We start from the raw sequence: 18,277 nt of genomic DNA on the forward strand, positions 1-18,277 counted from the left end.
AGATCAGATTTTTGGCTGATTCAGTAGGTTTTTCTTCTGTACATTTCAAGGGGGCTTGTACAAAAGAACTTATCAATCCCCATCAGGACCAAAGTACAGTGACTGAGCATGGTGTAAACACTAGGAAAATAAAAAGGGATTTCTCTTTTACCCCAGGGAAGCAATATATTCTACTGCCTTTCATATATGCAGTATTTAGGTGAAAAAGTCTTTACAAATCTGAACAAAAACTATTTGAGAGGTACTGAAAATCATGGCACTAATTTTGCAAAACATATTTCCATTAAGTTATTGGTCTTTTTGGGGTGGATAAACTTAGGAACATAAGAAATACCTCCTACAGGCAAAGTAAATGATAATCACCACTTTAAAAGGTGCCTCGGTTAGCAAGGGTACAATGGTATTGCTACATGTGCTGTAATACATTTCTAGAGCAGAAAGAGACTACAGCACTTGCAAGCAAATCTGTGGTTTTCTGCTGTTATTCTCCCCCACACTTTCAGCAACCTAAAAAAAAGTATGTAGAACTTGACTCATGCACAAGCTTCAGAGGGAGGAGCTTACCATATGATTCATCACTGTCTGATGACTTAATGCTGATCAGAATGTGTTGGTCCAGGAGGTATTCTGGGTCCGAAATAATTGGAGTCAACTGCAAGGAAAGGTCCTGAGAGTTTAATAAAACTAGAAAAAGAAATGTATAAAATTCCTCTCAATAAGCAGTACCTTCCCTAAGTGAATGCCACCAAGTAGGAGCTTGATCAGACAGGACACTGTAGCCAGTCCTAGATCTCTGATGAGTGTTTTGAAATATATTAATAGATGACATTTTTAGGTGTGCACGTAACATTTAAAATTAACATTTAAGTATATGCCTAAAAAAATCATGAACTGTAAAGTGGCTCTCATACAAAGCAATGCCTGGAATCCTGGAACTATAGAGCTAGTTTAGCACAATGTCGTAAAAGACTAAGCAACAAATCTGGAAGTCTTTGATTTGAATTATTCATCTGCTGTGAACTCACCAGGTAGCCTTAGGCAAGCTTCTCACTCTCAGCCCCCTCCACCTGCAGTATAGGGATGATAATAATGTCCTACCTTACAGAGTGGTTGTAAGGATGATGATGATGATTAATTTGATTTCTATACCGCCCTTCCAAAAATGGCTCAGGGCGGTTTACACAGAGAGATAATAAATAAATAAGATGGCTCCCTGCCCCCAAAGGGCTCACATTCTAAAAAAAAAAAAAACAAGATAGACACCAGCAACAGTCACTGGAGGTACTGTGCTGGAGGTGGATAGGGCCAGTTACTCTCCCCCTGCTAAGGATGACAAGATAATATATATGTAGCACTTTTAACATTGGTTGACATACTGTGAATGTTCCATGTGGGTTTTAACTAAACATGTGCACAGTTGTGCAATAGCGCTCTTGTGCAAATGTACAAAATTTCATAAATTGAGTTGTGTGATGAATTGCCATTAGAAAGGGCCAAACAACTCAGTTTGTGCAATGTAGTGTATTTGCATAAGAACACTCTTGCACAACTGTGTGCACATTTCATCAAAACCTACACAGAACATGGCACAATATGTTGTTAATCACTGAGTGCTATAAAAATGCTAAGCAAGTGGCATATCTGTATTTGCCAGTTAGAAGACTCTGGTATGGTTATTTCCAACACTAATGACTTGGAATGGTTTCCAGCTGCACTTCTGAGAGTAAAAAGAGAAGCAGCATTCGTATGTCAGATTTGTCTTGTGGTGGTGGTGGCAATGGCAACCAAAACAGCCAATTAGTATTGCCACTGTTTCATCATATTCTCTTATAGCCACTTTTCTTTCTACTGCTGTGTAATCACAAGTGTTGCAATGTAATAGGTAGCTTAATCAATTGGAGCTTTCGTTGATTAATTGGAGGTACTTTTTAATTGGATACGCACATTTTAATTGTGAGGTATGCTTATTTTTTTTAAAAAAAACTTGACGATTCTGATGTGTTATAGGAATGAATCAGATAATATTAAAAATAAATTTAATGGGAACATTAGTTTATTAAATGGTTCAGATCATTTGTTTTGACCATTAGCCATAACAAAATCTTTATGCAAGATACAGGAATTGAAACATTTTCAAATTAACATGTTCAGTGGCATGGATGTTGCTAGCCCTGACACTATGGGACACATGCTCCAAATGTTTTCCTGAGTGCTCTGGGTCTCTTCTCCACCAACCTTGTTTTGAGAAAGGAGGATTCCCTCCGTCTTGTCCACGGTACTCTCAGCACTTGTGGCTGATCTTTCTGCTTCTACCTTGCCCCCACTCCTGCCCCACCCTAATCATCATCAGTGCCCGATTATGCACCAGCAGCATGGGGCCAGTGGCTCCACAAGAAGAGGAAACAGAGAGATGGTGCTCTGTTCACCCGTCTCCCTTTTTCTTACAGTGTGGACTTGGGGTGAAACTTGACAGAATAAATAAATAATCTATGCAGCAGCTACCATCTCACAAAATCAATACTAATGGGGAGAGTGGAGGTTGGAACCTGTGGGCCTTGGATCTTTTCAGTATTTAGCAATGCCCATGGAATCAGTGGTCTGGTGCACCAATCAAAACATGAGATTAAGCAAGGTCCACATAATTTTGGTCAAGACAACATAATATCCAGACTGCCAGTCTTAACTATGCCTCATAACAATGTATTTACTATAATGTGCTGTTTAGCCTTAAGGAGTTAATAAATAAGAGGGTAGGTTCCAGATTCCCACAATATCCAGATATGAAAAATAGTGGCTGTGGCAATGATACTCAGCTTGAATTTCTTAGATGAAGACCTATGACATTTTGATATGCATATCCATCAATGACTGCTATAATAACAATCTATAATAACAATGACTGCTATAATAACAATCCCTATCTTGTTAAAGATAGGGATGAGCAAATAGGCATGACCAAGGCCACACAGAGGCCTATTGCGGAGGCGTGGAGGCCTCCAAAATGGCCACTGCACCAAGGGGGGAAGGCCGAAAGCCGGCTGAAGAGCAGCCGAATGGCCGATTAATGGAATAAGGGAGGCTGGTGGCGGGGGTGGAACCTCCACGGATACCCCCCCGTCACCTCGGACAACTCCTCCAGAGAGGGTAAGGTTTTTTTTAAAAAAAAAAATTTAATTCACAAACACCCCCCCCCCGACCAAACCAAACTGGGAGGGGGGTGCCAGACCAAACTGACCTGGTCTGGTTTGGATCCAGTTTGAACTCAAACTGAACTGGACTAGCCAGCCAGTTCTGTGCACACCCCTATTTGAGGAGACAAGAGCCCTCTTCAGACATTATTTAAAATGCCACAGTTATTGCGTACAGTGCTGAAAATGGGTCCAGAAATACTACCCTGGCATGTCACTCACCCCATTCACTGTGCTGCTTACAGTTATGGCAACATTCATCTGCTGTAACCATGGTGCTGGGTGTTTCTGTGATCAGGAGTCTGGGGTGTCCATGCCATCTGAAATGCCCACCATTATGGTTACAGTGTTTGCCTCTTCAGATGAACACTGCCATAACTGTAGCACGATGGGCAGGGTGGATGATACACCACAGCAGGACTTCCGGACCCGCTTTCAGCACCGTACATGATTACAGCAGCATTTTAAATATTATCTGAAGAGGGACAGGAATCTGGAATGCTAGCCGGGGCTACTAGAGTTCCTTTGGCAATACTTAATTGGAAGTCCTTTTAAGGACACCAGCTGGAAATTCATTTCAACATGTTCTTCCAAGTTATTTAATTACCCATATGTTCATTTAGTGCAAGGATTTGGAGCAAGGCCCTGACAAAGCATCCTATAGCCTATCTAGAAGAAGAAAAAATCTCCCAAACCAGGGTCTTTGATTATTTGAAGATAATAGAACGTTAGCACTAATGGATCTGCACTGTGGGTTGGGGAGGAACTAGATGGTTTTCCTCCACCTAGCACTCTTGTTATGTGGAAATTGCATTTTCACAGCAATCAAGTGACAAAATGTTGTTGCAGGGAAAATTCATCTACCCCAAGACTCCAGCTCCATTGATACTGCAACTACTGTATGGACTGTGGTTGTTCAAATGCCCCAGATACCTTTCAATAGCACCTGTGCCATCTCTAGTGACTAGTGACATAATCGCTTTCCCACATACGTACATGATTTTTGTGTCGTCGTACCCATCCCACCGCACCCCCACTCTTTAATTTGCCTTATGTAGTTGTATCTTGGTCTTCACTGGCATACCTTTCAAAACTTTTATTTTAATCTCTTTCCACCAGTGCTTTGAAGCAGAGGACCTCCCTGCTGTACCATTCAGATGGTGTGTGGGTGTGCTTATCTAGATCTTTAAATGAACAAAAGCAGTCATAAGTACCCAGCAGACCAACCCTGCAATTTCATGGACTTTTCCTTTTTCTAAATGGTTTTTAAAATCATCTGCACTCCCATTTCTCTGTTGCTGTAGTGTTGTATTCTGTCTAACAGCAAAGTGTGCTGTTGGGTCGGTGTTGACACCTGGCGACCCCCAAGCCCTGTGGTTGTCTTTGGCAGAATACAGGAGGGGTTTACCATTGCGATCTCCTGCACAGTCTGAGATAATGCCTTTCAGCATCTTCCTATATCGCTGCTACCCGATATAGGTGTTTCCCATGGTCTGGGAAACAAACCAGCAGAGATTTGAACTGGCAGCCTCTGGCTTGCTCGTCAAGTCATTTCCCCGCTGCGCCATTAGGTGACTTTGTATTCTATCTAGTAATCTTTTATGTGATGTTGTTGAGAAGTTTGTCCTAGTGGAGAACCTGTAGAGAGTATGGGGGTGCAGTCAGAAAGGAAAAAGGAGAAAGAGAAAATGGAGTTGTTGCTGAATAAACCTGTAGTTAATCTACATAAGATTTCCTTGTGTGTATGAGGGAAGCAACTACAAAACATTTGGCGGTGAAATTTTGAACTAGCTATGCATATGACCCTGCAAAGTTTGTGAATGTTCCTACAACTTCATTTCATTGCATTACTGGATCTACATTCTTGAACTGCTTTCTACTGTCACTGCTGCTGATTTTTTCTCCAGTTTCCTGACCTGCACAACCTTTGAAGGTACCTTTTCCTTATCAGTCCTGGACTCTGTTGTTCACTGGATGCCCACTGCAGCATGGCTTAGATCCCACCACCAGTTTTTTTCTTGTCTACCCCAGGACAACCTGCTCTTCCCTGCAAACAATGGAGGTCCTATTTCTGCAATTACCTCCTTACTATACAGAACCCAGATTTTACTCCAGCAAAGCAGCAGGTTATATTGCTTCACTGCCTGGGCCCTGAAGGCCAGAGAATATATAATCATTTGCCCTTTGGAAGGGGCAAATCTTTGGAAAGGGATGCCAGTTCTTATGAAACTGCTCTTCAAGCCTTAGTCAACCATTTCAATCCTACTTTGAATATGACTGCTGAACATTACAAGTTCTATTCTAGATCCCAACTGCCTGGTGAATTTATCGATCAGTATATTACAGCACTGCGTACCTTAAGTGTAACTTGTGAGTTTGCCAACTTTACTGGTGAAATGATCAGGGATAAGATTGTTATGAAAACAAACTGCTCCAAGCTGTGTGAAAAACTGCTATTGGAATGAAAACTTACCTTGGATAAAGTTATAGAGATGGCTAGGAGGGTGGAAAATGCTCTTCACTGTGCCAAATCACTATCTTTGGTACCCCAAAACCCAGCTCCTGAACTCCAGGATGCTCAGTCTAAATCCTTCCAAACCCAATCTTCTCATATGCCACTGCCCCAGAAAGTGGTGGTGGCACAAGAAAGGAGGAGCTACCAATTCTACCAATGTATGTGGAGACTGTCCACAAAGCCAATTTTGCTCACTGTTCTGCACAGAAGGTCACTTGAAACACATGCCAAAAAAGGGGGGAGGGGGTATTTTTTGCTAAGGTTTGCAAGTCTGCTGTCCACTCTATTACTGATTCACCATATGATAAGCATGAGGTAGTTGAACCACTTCCTGACAGTGTTTTAAGTGTGACAGAGTCAGAGCCTGCTTCTCCACATTGTCAAGTTAAACTTAATGGCCAGTACAGAAGCTGACTGATTCTGGCTCTCCATACACCATCATTTCCCATCTGATTTGCAAGAAACGCCTCACTTCATCCAATCTGCATTTGCAACCTTCAGACATCCACCATGGGCATATGGAGGTCCTACTATTGCCATAAATGGATCTTTCACTGCTGTCCTGAAATACAAAGGACATACTGCAGAAGGGAAAGTGTATGTGTCACAAAAAGGAGTCTCAATATTGGGCTGGAAACATCAGGAAGATCTATGGACAGTGTTAGACCCAGATAGCATGGAACCCATATGATTGAGCATCCATATGCAGATATGATTGCTGATTTCTTGGATGTTTTTGCTGATACTCCAGGCAGTGCCATACATTTCAAACATAACATTCAGATGAAGGCAAATGCAATTCCTGTAAATCACAAAGTAAGCAACCTACCCATAGCATTGCACCAACCACTTAAAGAGGAGCTCCTAAAACGACCGTGTGCTGACACCATATGTCTGTAGCTGCTGCTTTGTATTTTTTATGGTTATATTGTGTTTGTTAATGCTTTTTAATCAGATCTATATTTTTATATTCTGGCTTAATATTTTAACTGTATATTTTATAGTCTTGTTTAACTTTTGTGTGAACAGCCTTGAGATTGTTTTAATGAAAAGTGGTACAGAAATCTAACAAATAAATAAATAAAACCTGTTGATGCATCAGAATGGGTCTCTCTCCCATTGTTCTTGTGTGGAAATCAAATGTTACACTTCAGCTGTGCATAGATTTAAGAGACATGGTAGTGGAACACAATGGTAGAGGATTGTCATCCATTACCCGATATCAATGAAATGCTGCTTACTCTGACACAGGCTTCAGTGTTTACAAGTTTGGACTTGTCTTTGGCCTATTACCAAATTCCTCTGCACAAAAGTTCTCACAAATACACAGCCTTCATTACCCCAGCGCATCTTTTTCAATACAAAAGAGTACCCTTTGGATTAACCTCTGCAGCTTTGTTATTTCCACTAATGCATGCAATTTTGGGGACTATGTATAGCATCACTTACTTTCAGGTTGACATTTTAGAGTATAGTAAAACCACTGAAGAGCATGATGCTAAACTGACAGAAGTCTTAAGAAAACTCCGATAAGACGGACTTACTATCTCTGCAGAGAAATGCCAGTTTTTCACACACTCGGTGATGTATTTGGGACACATGATATCTCAGAGTGGTGTACATCCCAAAACAGACTTGGTGAAAGCTATTCGGGAAGCACCAGAGCCACACAAGGATGCACTTCGATCATTTTTAGGACTCTGTGAGTATTACTCTAAATTTTTTAGACAATTTGCCTTCAAAGTTGCTCCATTGCATCTTCTTTTTAAAAAGAACATAGCATTTAACTGGGATGCATCCTGCAAGATTAGTTTCTGACTATCAAATAGGCCATTGCTGAAAGCCCTGCTCTCACTTCTTTTGACACCAACAGGAACAATATTATAACCACTGATGCTTCTGAATATGATTTGGATGTTGTCTTGAACCAGCTAAAAGAGGACAGGGAAGTTACAGTTGCATTTGCTTCAGAGGGCTCACTGTTTCAGAGAAGATGTATTTTGTCACTGAAAAAGAAGCTCTAGCATGTTTCTGGGCAGTGAAGCACTTCAGAATTTACTTGTGGGGCAGAAAATTCATTTGACAGTCAGACCATAAACCTCTATTTGCTCTATTTACTACTTGGGGATCAAGTCAAGCAACCCCAAGAATAGTCAGATGGATCACCAGACTTATCGATTTTGATTTCCAAGTGGAATATATTTCAAGTCTTCAGAATACAACCGCAGATTATTTTTGACTTCCACTTCCGGGCCAAGAGGAGATCCCAGAAGACGAGGATGAAGGAGTAGTAATTGCTCAAATAGCTTCTTCCACTCAGGAATTAATCACATCTTCTGAATGGAAAGCGCCCCTCAGTGCTGATTAAGTGCTTAATGAATTTAAACCTTACTTAACTAATGGATGGTCTTGCAAAAAAAAGGTACCTGAACATCTTCAACCATACATGCATGTAGCAAGTGAGCTGTCTCATCTCAATGAGCTGGTGATGAGGGCTGATCTTTTTGTGGTGCCAACCTCCTTACAAGCAAAAGTGATCAAAATTGCCCATGAAGATCACCTGGGCATGAACTTGACTAAAAGGTGAATCAGATAAAGTTTTTGGTGGCCAGGTATGGACAAACACATTGAAAATGTAATCTGGCTCTGTATGGCTTGTGCTGTATCTGACAAATTGCAGGTTTTGACTTCAGTAGAGTATCCTAATGGTCCCTGGGGAAAACATGCTCTGGATATAATGGGACCTTTTGATAACCAACCCACAAACCAAATATTTGTTATAGTGATGGTGGATTACAATTCCAGGTGGTCAGAAGTTTCATTTGTTGACAACATTGCTACAAACAAGATGATCCAGTTCATAGCTGCAGTTTTTGTGAGGGAAAGTCTTCCTAAAGAACTGTGTTCTTTAGGGTTCTTTAGGTTAATACTTGCGTAACTATGGGATAAAACACAAGACTCTTTCCTTGTATTATCCTCAAGGGAATGGCTTAGTGGAAAGAATGAAGTTTACAACTGGCTACTATGCAACAGCAACCCTGGAAAGAGGCAATCCGTGAAACTCTATTTGCTTATCACACTACTACTCATTCTGCTACAGGAAAATCACCTTTTGAACTCCTGAGAGGTTGCAAAGCTACCACCAAACTTACACAATGGCAAAAACTAATAGGGCTTTCCATGCCATCTAACCCTGAAGATGCAGAGATTGGTGATTGGGTAAGGGAAAAGCAATAAAAATATAAATTGTATGTAAATCAGAAATGCGGTTCAAAACAGCGAACTTTTCAAGCTGGGGCGGAGGGCTTTGTTTGAGTAAGGCTGCCTTATAAAGGGAGAAAGGGATGTTCCCAGCAATATTCTGGACCAAAACCAATACAGTGGTCCCTCGACTTACAAACTACTCGACATAAGTATTTTTCGAGTTACAAACGGCAGTTTTAGATCCGGTTTTAGATGCGGTTTTTTCGACTTACAAATTTTTAGATGGGGTTTCCTCGACTTACAAATTTTTAGATGGGGTTTCCTCGACTTACAAATTTGACATGCGGTTTCCTTGACTTGCCTGCCTGTTTACTGCCTGTTTATTCTTGAAAAGAAATGTTCCTGTGCAGTTTGCAAGCCTTACTGGGGGTCTGGGTCTTTTTTCTAGGCTCCGGAACGCATTAATCCGTTCCCAATGCATTCCTATGGGAAACCGCTTTTCGACTTACGAATTTTTTGACTTACAAATGTGCATTCGGAACGGATTAATTTCGTAAGTAGAGGGACCACTGTAATTGAAATCCAAGGAGATTCTGTCATATTGGACAATGGAAAGAAATGGAACAGTTTGAGACTTTCCATCATGCATACTATGAGACGAGGAAAGGGAGTTTGGTGTCAAGAGAAGAACTGAAGAGTAATTTGATCTTGCCTCCAGTTTTGAACTTGCAGATGAGGCTTATGAAAGTGATGGATGAGCCTTGATATCAGAAGACCAAACAGCTCCTGTGCTCGAGAACCCAGGACTAAGGAGAAGTGTGTGTGTCTGAGGAGACCACCTAAAAGACTTCAAGACTTTGTCACCCCTCAGAATGTAAAAGAAGAATCTTGTTGATTTCACTTCCCTGCTGTAGAATAGCAGGGAAGTGAAACTGATGTTGGCCAAGCTGTGCAACAAGATAATTTTGTTGTCTGTGTCCTGTGTATATATTTTACCATTAAGAAAATTGTGGTTGAAGTTATGTTTAATACAATATTGTGTATAAGACCTAAATTCATTTTATATGAACCAATATATATTTGCTATTCAGCAAAGTTGCTGATAGAACAAATTTGTTAAAATAAGCACAAAAACATTGTATTAGATTACCTTAGGAAGGGCTTCGTCAAACTTTACCACCAGTTCCCCTTCATTTCCTTCCTCATTTTCTCCCTCCTGGCTCTTTACAAAGCCTGCAAAAGTGTTAGAAAAAGAGGACTGTTTGCCAGCTGAAAAATGAACAACAAGCACACATGTTTGCAAAAATAAAAACTTGGCAGCAATATGAAACTGATAATTATTCCTCATTCTAGACACAGAACTGGAAGCACCTGTGTAAGGACTTGATTCTGAGCGAACGTTTATGTAGTATATTTGCAAATGGCTTTACTGCATGGTCTTTTTATGATTTCATTCCTCTTAGGAAAGACATTAGAAGATGCAGTGCATGTGCGTAAAAGAGGATAAGGAGAACATGACAGCTCTTCCTACGACACTCAAGATAGCACATTTTTGAAATTCTAATTTAAGATTCCTAACACACGGTTTCCATAGAAATGTATGCAAATCTTGGTATAGCCAAAATATTGTTTTGTGCAGCTGGGATAATAGAGCTCTGAGATAGGCGGATAATGGGAAGAGTACAGTAGAGGCATGCAATTTCTCTGTTAGGTCTGGCTGTGTGACAGGGGACAACATAATCAATGTACCTTGGGCAGAGAGTCTCTTAATATATAAACTGTTCAGATTCAAGAATTCAGAAGTGTGATTTCTAGCACACATGCACAGTCTCATTTGTAAAATTATCATAGTTCAATGTCTTGATCCCTCAAATTTATTGGTTCTTTATCTTAAGAACATAAGAACAGCCCTGCTGGATCTGACCCAGAATCCTATTTCCCATAGTGACCTACTAGATGCCTCTGGAAAGCCCACAGGCAAGAGATGAAGGTGTGCCCTCTCTCCTGCTGTTGCTCCCCTGCAACTGGCATTCAGAGGCATTCTGTCTGCAGGCAGTCTAAAGCTATCAAGAATAGTGCCCACTGAAGACCTATCCTCTATGAATTTGTCCAGGACCCTTTTAAAGCCATCCAAGCTGGTGGCCATCAGCACATCCCATGACTGAGAATCCATAGATTAATTATGTGCAGTGTGAAAAAGTACTTCCTTTTGACGGTCCTAAATTTCCCAGCAACTATTGTTATTAGCTGTAATTCACAATACACTTTGGTTGTGGCACTCTAATGTAAGTCCCAAAGAAATCCTCACATGTATTGAAGTCCTCACAAGCTCACAAGAAGTGCTCACATGTTCAGTCCATAATTGACTTTTAAGTCAGTTATGGACAGAATATATGAGGATCAGTTTATATGGCTCCTCCTTCCTTTTCCTGCCTGAGTTGCACAGTCATGGCAAAAAGTAGTATCTGAATGGTTTGACATGAGTACAATAGACTGGTTTTGCCTGTCACTGCAAACCTTACCAATTTGGGTGGCGCCGTGTTGTGAAAAATCATGGTTTGTGCAATCTGAAGGCAAAAAGGAGGGGATGTGTGAACTTCTGTAGCAACAAATCCATTCTAGCAGTGTCACAACCTGCGGCTTTATATTAGTATCAGGAGTTGACTCCAACTGTTGCATGCACATGCAGCAGAATAGGTCAGATATAGCCCCTGCACCAGACTGCCATTGTGTACTGTGGAGAGCCAGAGGTGGAGGTGAGTCACCTATGGGTTCCTCACCTTGAAGCTTTATGGCCATCATGGAGCCTGGTATTTGGGGGAAAGCGTAGGCAAAGATATTTGACAGTGACCTTTACAAGTATTTATTATATTTGTATTTACTTTTATTCCCAGAAGCTCTAGACGGTATATACAGGAGCTTATTTTTTTACCCTCACAACAACTCTTTACAGAAGGTTCTTGCCATGGTCAGCTGAAAGAGAGAGATTTGTCCAAAGTCATCCAATTAAGTTGACAGCTGAGTGGTAGGGATCTCTGACTGGCCAGCTTCCTGCTTGGCTTGTGTTCCTGTATGACATATCCATGTCTGAAATTACATTTTTGCTGTGCCCACACATCATGTCTTAAGGTGCATTCATCAGCTGTTTTACAGGTAAATGGTAAGTGAAGCAACTCTGTTGACAACACAATAGTTGTCTTTTGTTTGGAAAGCATGGGAGCCCTTGAATTTGGCTGGATTGGAAACATATTCAGTAAAGTGCTTGAAAAACAAAGGGATTTTGTGTGAAACGTCAACTAAGAGCAGCAAACAAGAGGTGAGCAGCATAATACAGCAATTAAGACAAAAATACAGTGTAGATTCTTGCCTTTCACAGAGCAAAGTGGAGAGGGATACATTAAGATTTTGTTTTTGCTGGACTTGGAGACTGCAAATGCTGTGCAAGCTAAAGCATCATCCCCCTTTATCGCATTTGTCCTTTCACTGCAGTCTCTCAAATGATCAAAGCAAGATTATGACCTTTCATCTAATAGAGAAAAAAGGACAGGAGAAGCCTTACTTTCTAAGCAGCTGGAGTAGAACTCAATGTAGAATTTTGTTTGAGACTTGGTCTTGAGGGTGGCACTGCAGTGCAGGAACTGAATCTGTCCCAGAGAGCCTGTGTATTTATTATCTAGGAGAAGAGAGACAGTAGTTTTCTGTAAGATTGTTAAAAGAATAAGTTTTTCTCACACACACACACCCCTTTATAAACATACACACATGCACTGCATTTACTCACCATTCTTTGAGACAAACTGAGAAGTGACAGCAACCTCAAATGTAGCAAAGACAGGGCTGTGGTCACTTGTCATAATGTCGCTGGTACATCCTGCCAACAAGAGAGGAAAAGCAAATTCTAAGGATCCCGTCTACTACTACCATCACCATTACTACTACACCACTTTTCAACAAAAAGTTCTCAAAGCAGTCCCAGTTCTTGACCTTCCAAAGAAGGAAAAGCGAATGTGTTTGCCTGCCCTCTCCTCAAAGTAATCTCTAGAAATGAGGTCCATCACTTCAAGGGAGAATTCTGTGCTGAGCAGACTGAACAACCAGAGGCTGTGGCAATCATCCAAAGAACCACACCGCTAATTCTATGCACAAGCACAGCAAGGCTTTTGATGTGTTTTTCTAGAGCAGCCCTCCTATGCTGCAAGGTTTTTGACTCAAGGGAGAGAGGATATCCCACAGGTAACACTCAAGATCTTTCGACTGCTTAGCAGCTGTGGATGATAACGACTTTCTGGTTTGGTGTAGCCTAAAGCTGGGAAAACAGTGCCCTTGGGCAGAAAATCAGGGCTTGATAAGAACAAAGACTTGTGCAAACTAGAAAAAGATGAGCACCTCTGAACATTCGCAGAGTATATTTCCCTGCTTACTGATTAGAGTCCTTCTCACCTTCTGCACATATCCTGGTCTGAGGAGCAGGCATTTCAACACAGAAAGTGGAGTGGATCTGAACTCCAGCACCACTCTTTTTACCAGGCAGATCTGAACAATGGCACCTCTCCCCCGCCCCCACCAAGTAAGCATTGCAAGGACTCAAAATATTTTCCAGACCTTTCAGACCATCCTGCTCCAAAAAAATGGTTTGTGTATCTGCTGTTGAGAACTTGGCAGGGAAAGGAGATTCTACAGATTCTGCTCTGAATCATTTCCGTTTAAACCAGCTTCACTGCTATTTTCAATCTGTTATCTACCCACCATAAGACTGACACACCACATGCACCAGGGGATATGATTTCCAGAGCACTCGATCACACCAGGATGGCAAATTGTATTTCATCTGCAAGCAAAAAGGAGAATCAATATTAAGAATGTGTCACTCCATCAGAAGGAAGGTTTTGTTGCCAAAAAGTCATCAGCTTGCTCCCAATTATATTCCCTCCACTAAAAAGAAAGAAAGAAAGAAACAGTTCTGGCAACAGAAACAAATCGAAACATTCCAATATGTTAGAATATATGGCCTTACTCCTGTTGCTTTTTGCTTGGTATAGACATAATTCTCCCGTGTGTTCCTCTCAAAGCGATAGGTTGGGGCAAAAGATATTTCTTCCTCCTCTGAAATAGACAGATGGCCGATTATTGTTTTAACTTTGCTGAAGACCAAAAACCTAGGGCTGATAGTAAACACAGTTCAACCCCCTCATGGAAGCGACTATAAATCACTCTAGCAGCAATCAGCACATAGTTAGTTAGTGCGCGTCTCTCATCAGTGTCAAGAGCTTCCAACTCTCAGACCCAGCATCAGATTATGCCAGCTGGGGGCGCAACAAGGATGGAGGCAGCCCTCTAACATTGAAAATGGCCCTTCTGCTGGCTACGTGGCATCGGGGTGTGTGGTCTGCATCGGCCTCTCCCAACCAGTGGGTGCTTTATTCACTGTTTGGATGCTTCCTTTTGCTCTGTCCCAAGCAAGGAAGAGAAAGGAAGCACCCAATCAGTAAATCAGGCCTGCCCAACATAAGGCCCGGGGCCCAGATTCGACCCACAGGGACTATTTTACTGGCCCCCAGGTATCCTGCAGCAACACAGGAGCTGGAAACTGCCTCATAGTGCCATCCTGTACATGCTTTCTCAGAAATATGCTCCATGGTGTGCCCAGTGAGGCTTACTCCCATGTAAGCATGCCTAGCATTGCAGCCTGAAAGCAACAACAATTTAGGGAGAGGAGAGGACTTGGCATTTGTTTGGGGCTGGCATGCACTCTGGGGGCCCCACTGACTGAGCAGGGACAGGACCTATTCTCTGGCTACTATCCTTGGTTAAAACTATGGTCCATTGACAGGGGGAATAGTTCCACAAGTAATTAGTATTTGTAATGTAACAATGTGCTAAAAATTTGACCTTGACCCCTGCACGCCAAGTTGTGGAAGGTTCTGGCCCACCAGGGCATTTGAGTTGTGCAGCTCTGCAAGAAATGAAGCACTTGTAGGCTGGGAGAGGCCGATGGACAGCATGCCCATGCCCCGACGCTGGCTATGCCTCTTGCACTGGTGTTAGAAGCATGCTGGCTTCAAGGGGCGTGGCCAGCATTGGGGCATGGATATGCCTCCTGCATAGCAGCAGCAGCCATGTAGCATTGGTGCAACAACCTCTGTAGCTACCTTCTGCATTATATAGCTCGCCACTGGACCTCTCACTGGACCTCTGACTGCTGACCTGCTGGACAGCTCCCCTGCCAGGCTTGGAAGACCAGAACAGGACTGCATTATGCCCTTGTAAATAGCTACACGCACACACAGAGCTATTTACAATGGCTGTCGGGGTTTCCCACCATCCTCCATGAGACAGGACTGTTTACCCAGTCAAATGGCAGTGTGCTGAGAGAAGCAGGGGGCTCCAGATGCCAGGACAACCCCAGTAATTACCTTTCAGAAATCAGGAGGGGATCAGAGAGGCAGGCAACAGCTGCTGGGGGATGGGCAGGTGCAGCCCAAGAGGCAGCAGAATGGTGGGGATGGAATAGCCAGGATAGCAGCTCCACAGCTGCAAACCAGCGTAGAAAGGCTAATGAAGGGAGTGGAGTTGGAAAACAAGTCCCCCTTGGAGGCCAGGGATTGGGTGGTCAATCCACTTGTCTGGCCAGGGAAGAAGGAACAAGCGGGGAGGGGGGGAGTGTCCTAAATGTAGGGCTTTATTTAAGGCAGGGGCTGCTGAAGATGAGACAATCAGCAGGGATGGGGTTTGTTGGTCTAGTGGACTCCTGGAGAGGAGCTCAGGCTTTTGGCTCCCACTGATAAGAGGAGTGGAGTGAATATACTTCCCTCCTCCCCCAACTCTGAGGCAATGCCCATGCCTATAATTTAGTGTGAGAGGGTGGAAAGATTATCTAGAGAATTCCTCCTCCCTAAACATGGACAATGGCATAATGGAATATTGCCCAATCCAGTCCTGTTCTGCTCTCTCTCTCTCTCTCTCTCTCTCTCTCAGTGAGCTGCATACAAATGTTCACCATGTGATGATAGTTGCTATAAGGAGCAATTTAAAGCAACAACAATGTATGTACTGGCCCTCAGTGACTACCCCTTATCAAGAATGTTTCTGCAATAGCCACAGAAAAGAAGGGCTTGGAGAAGGCTGATTCTAGGGTTAAGTATAGAAATAAACGTACCAAACTGCAGGAAGACCTTTTGATCCTTCCTCTCCACAAGGAGCTGGTCGAAAGCCAACAGCTCTGGGTACTGCTGCTGTTTGATCTTCTGGACTATGTTCTCTGCTTCCTGATAACAAGGAAATGTCATAATGGCAGATGTGCCAGTCCTTTCTCTTCTTTAATAAAAACACCTTTGCTAATAAACAGCTATCCAGCACTAGAGACCACAAAACCCTATTCACAAGGACAAATTTCATGGACTGTGGGAAATCTGTGAGAATGGGTCTCCCAAGGTTTTTATTTGTACTGAAAATTGTGTTGGAGCAGTAGTGCTGAAGGAGGATTTAACTCTTTTCCCCTGTAAAGGTAAAGTGTGTCATCGAGTCGGTGTCGACTTCTGGTGACCACAGAGCCCTGTGGTTTTCTTTGGTAGAATACAGGAGGGGTTTACCATTGCCATCTCCAGTATGAGATGATGCCTTTCAGCTTTGAGAATGGTGTGGTGTATTTAGATAGGAAAACTGCATGAAAGGAAAAGCGTTAGCCCTGACAAGCCTTCTTTTCCCTTCTGCTAGTTTGCAACAGATCCACATAGTAGTATTTTCTTTTATGCTTCAATACATCTTTCAACTTCAGCAACAGCAGCATGTCCACCAGAGAGGCAAACATAAATCTGTCCAGCCCTCTGCATCAACATTCTACTATTTTATAAACTATTATATTTTTATTTTTATTTTATTTTACTTTAATTGAGGGTTGTTGCTTTGTTTTTGGAGACTGTATATTCTTCAGTGTATGAATGCACATCCCCCTCCTCTGAGGGAAAAAAAGGTTCACAAGAGTTGTCCCGCTAACATAAACATTGGGGGGGCGGTTTAGGGTGACAGCTTATCTGGCTCCTATTTGTCCTAATTGCAAGCTACGTTCAGTTATTTAAAAACTATTTGATTTGAAAAAGGGGGGCAGAGAAAAAAGGGGGGACCCTCAAAGCACAGCACCCCAGTCTGCAAGGCCTGCAGTAGAAAAAGAGTGTTTGTGGGAGCAGGATGTAAGGCACCAGAGTGTATCTGAGTCCTACATCTGGCTCCTGAAATGTAGGGATATGCATGATTCAAGGTTCATGCACTGATTCGGTGCTGTGGAGAGGGAAGTGGCAAGTGGGACCTTTAAAAAAGAGGAGAGCAGGTCTCAGCTGCATGGGATGGCGGAGAGCAGGTAAGGACCTGCTCTCCTCTTTTTAAAAGGTCCTGCTCACTGCTCCCCTCCCTGTGGCGCTGAACCAGTTTGGACTGCGTCCAAACCGGTTCAGCTCCGAACCAGTGCACAAACCTCAATTTGTGCACTGCACCTCCCTATCAACATACTTTTTCTTTATAAAACCTGCTGTGCTATAATGGTTTCGGCTGCATACAGACCTTCCTGGAAAGAGAAGTGGGTATGGACTTTTCCACTGTGGAGCAAACTCTGCTTTCCCCACCTTTACACCTCTAATGACAGACACATACTTCCAGACTGACTTATGATTGTCTCCATTCACCCATCCTCCAATGCTTCAGGAAGACTATCCTGCATCCTGTTTTGGTTTTGGTTTTCAAACAGCTTGCATGTTTTTCCAGAGCCTCCCCCCACTTAAATAAATGTTTGTTGCGCATTAAAAGCTATTTTGAGAAGGGGTAGGGCACAGTGGATTCATTACCGACATAAAGGAATAGCCAACCAGCACTGAGCATAGTTGTTCCAGTGTGGCTTAATGACTGACACAAGGTCCAGCCAAGTGTTGCACAAATCTGGGTTCTGAATGGGTTTCCCCTGAGGTGGATGCAGAGAAGTTGTGTGCTTACCAGGAGTGGCTGGTGAGGGAAGTGCTGAGGTGGGTGTTCCATCTAGTATCCGGCGTAGCCTCTGCATGTGCATGGAGCCTCCGCACATGCACAGAGACCAGGGGAATGTTGTGGATGCGCCAGATGCTGGGTGGAGTGCCACTGCCCCACAAGGGATTGTGGGCAGAGTGCAGCAGCTTGTAGGTGCGGCTTACACACTGGTAAGTACCTGCTTAGTATTCCTTAAAGGTGCCTCTCACCGCCCCCACGCCCACCCCCGGTGCTGCCCTCACTGGCCGCTCCTGGTGCTTACCAGTACAATTATGTACCTACAATTATGTATATCTGTATGTACCTTAAGAGCATGAACTGTAAGCTGGGAAAGCTCAAATCTCATCTCAGCCATGAATTC

The 18,277-nt window shown here is 42.8% G+C and overlaps 1 protein-coding gene across 2 annotated transcripts in view; it reads right to left on the reverse strand.

Moving 5' to 3' along the window:
- Positions 1-18,277, reverse strand: part of INPP5D (inositol polyphosphate-5-phosphatase D) — a 117,040-nt gene that overhangs the window by 14,398 nt on the left and 84,365 nt on the right. For both annotated transcript variants that reach the window (XM_053311292.1, XM_053311293.1), the window contains 7 exons: positions 16,064-16,172; positions 13,922-14,010; positions 13,654-13,735; positions 12,689-12,778; positions 12,467-12,580; positions 10,058-10,140; positions 565-652 (listed from right to left, as the gene is read on the reverse strand). In XM_053311292.1, the coding sequence (XP_053167267.1) occupies positions 565-652; positions 10,058-10,140; positions 12,467-12,580; positions 12,689-12,778; positions 13,654-13,735; positions 13,922-14,010; positions 16,064-16,172 (655 nt within the window). The remainder of the gene's footprint in view (positions 1-564; positions 653-10,057; positions 10,141-12,466; positions 12,581-12,688; positions 12,779-13,653; positions 13,736-13,921; positions 14,011-16,063; positions 16,173-18,277) is intronic.

This window comes from Hemicordylus capensis, chromosome 3, assembly GCF_027244095.1.
Source record: "Hemicordylus capensis ecotype Gifberg chromosome 3, rHemCap1.1.pri, whole genome shotgun sequence".
NCBI classification, from domain to species: domain Eukaryota; kingdom Metazoa; phylum Chordata; class Lepidosauria; order Squamata; family Cordylidae; genus Hemicordylus; species Hemicordylus capensis.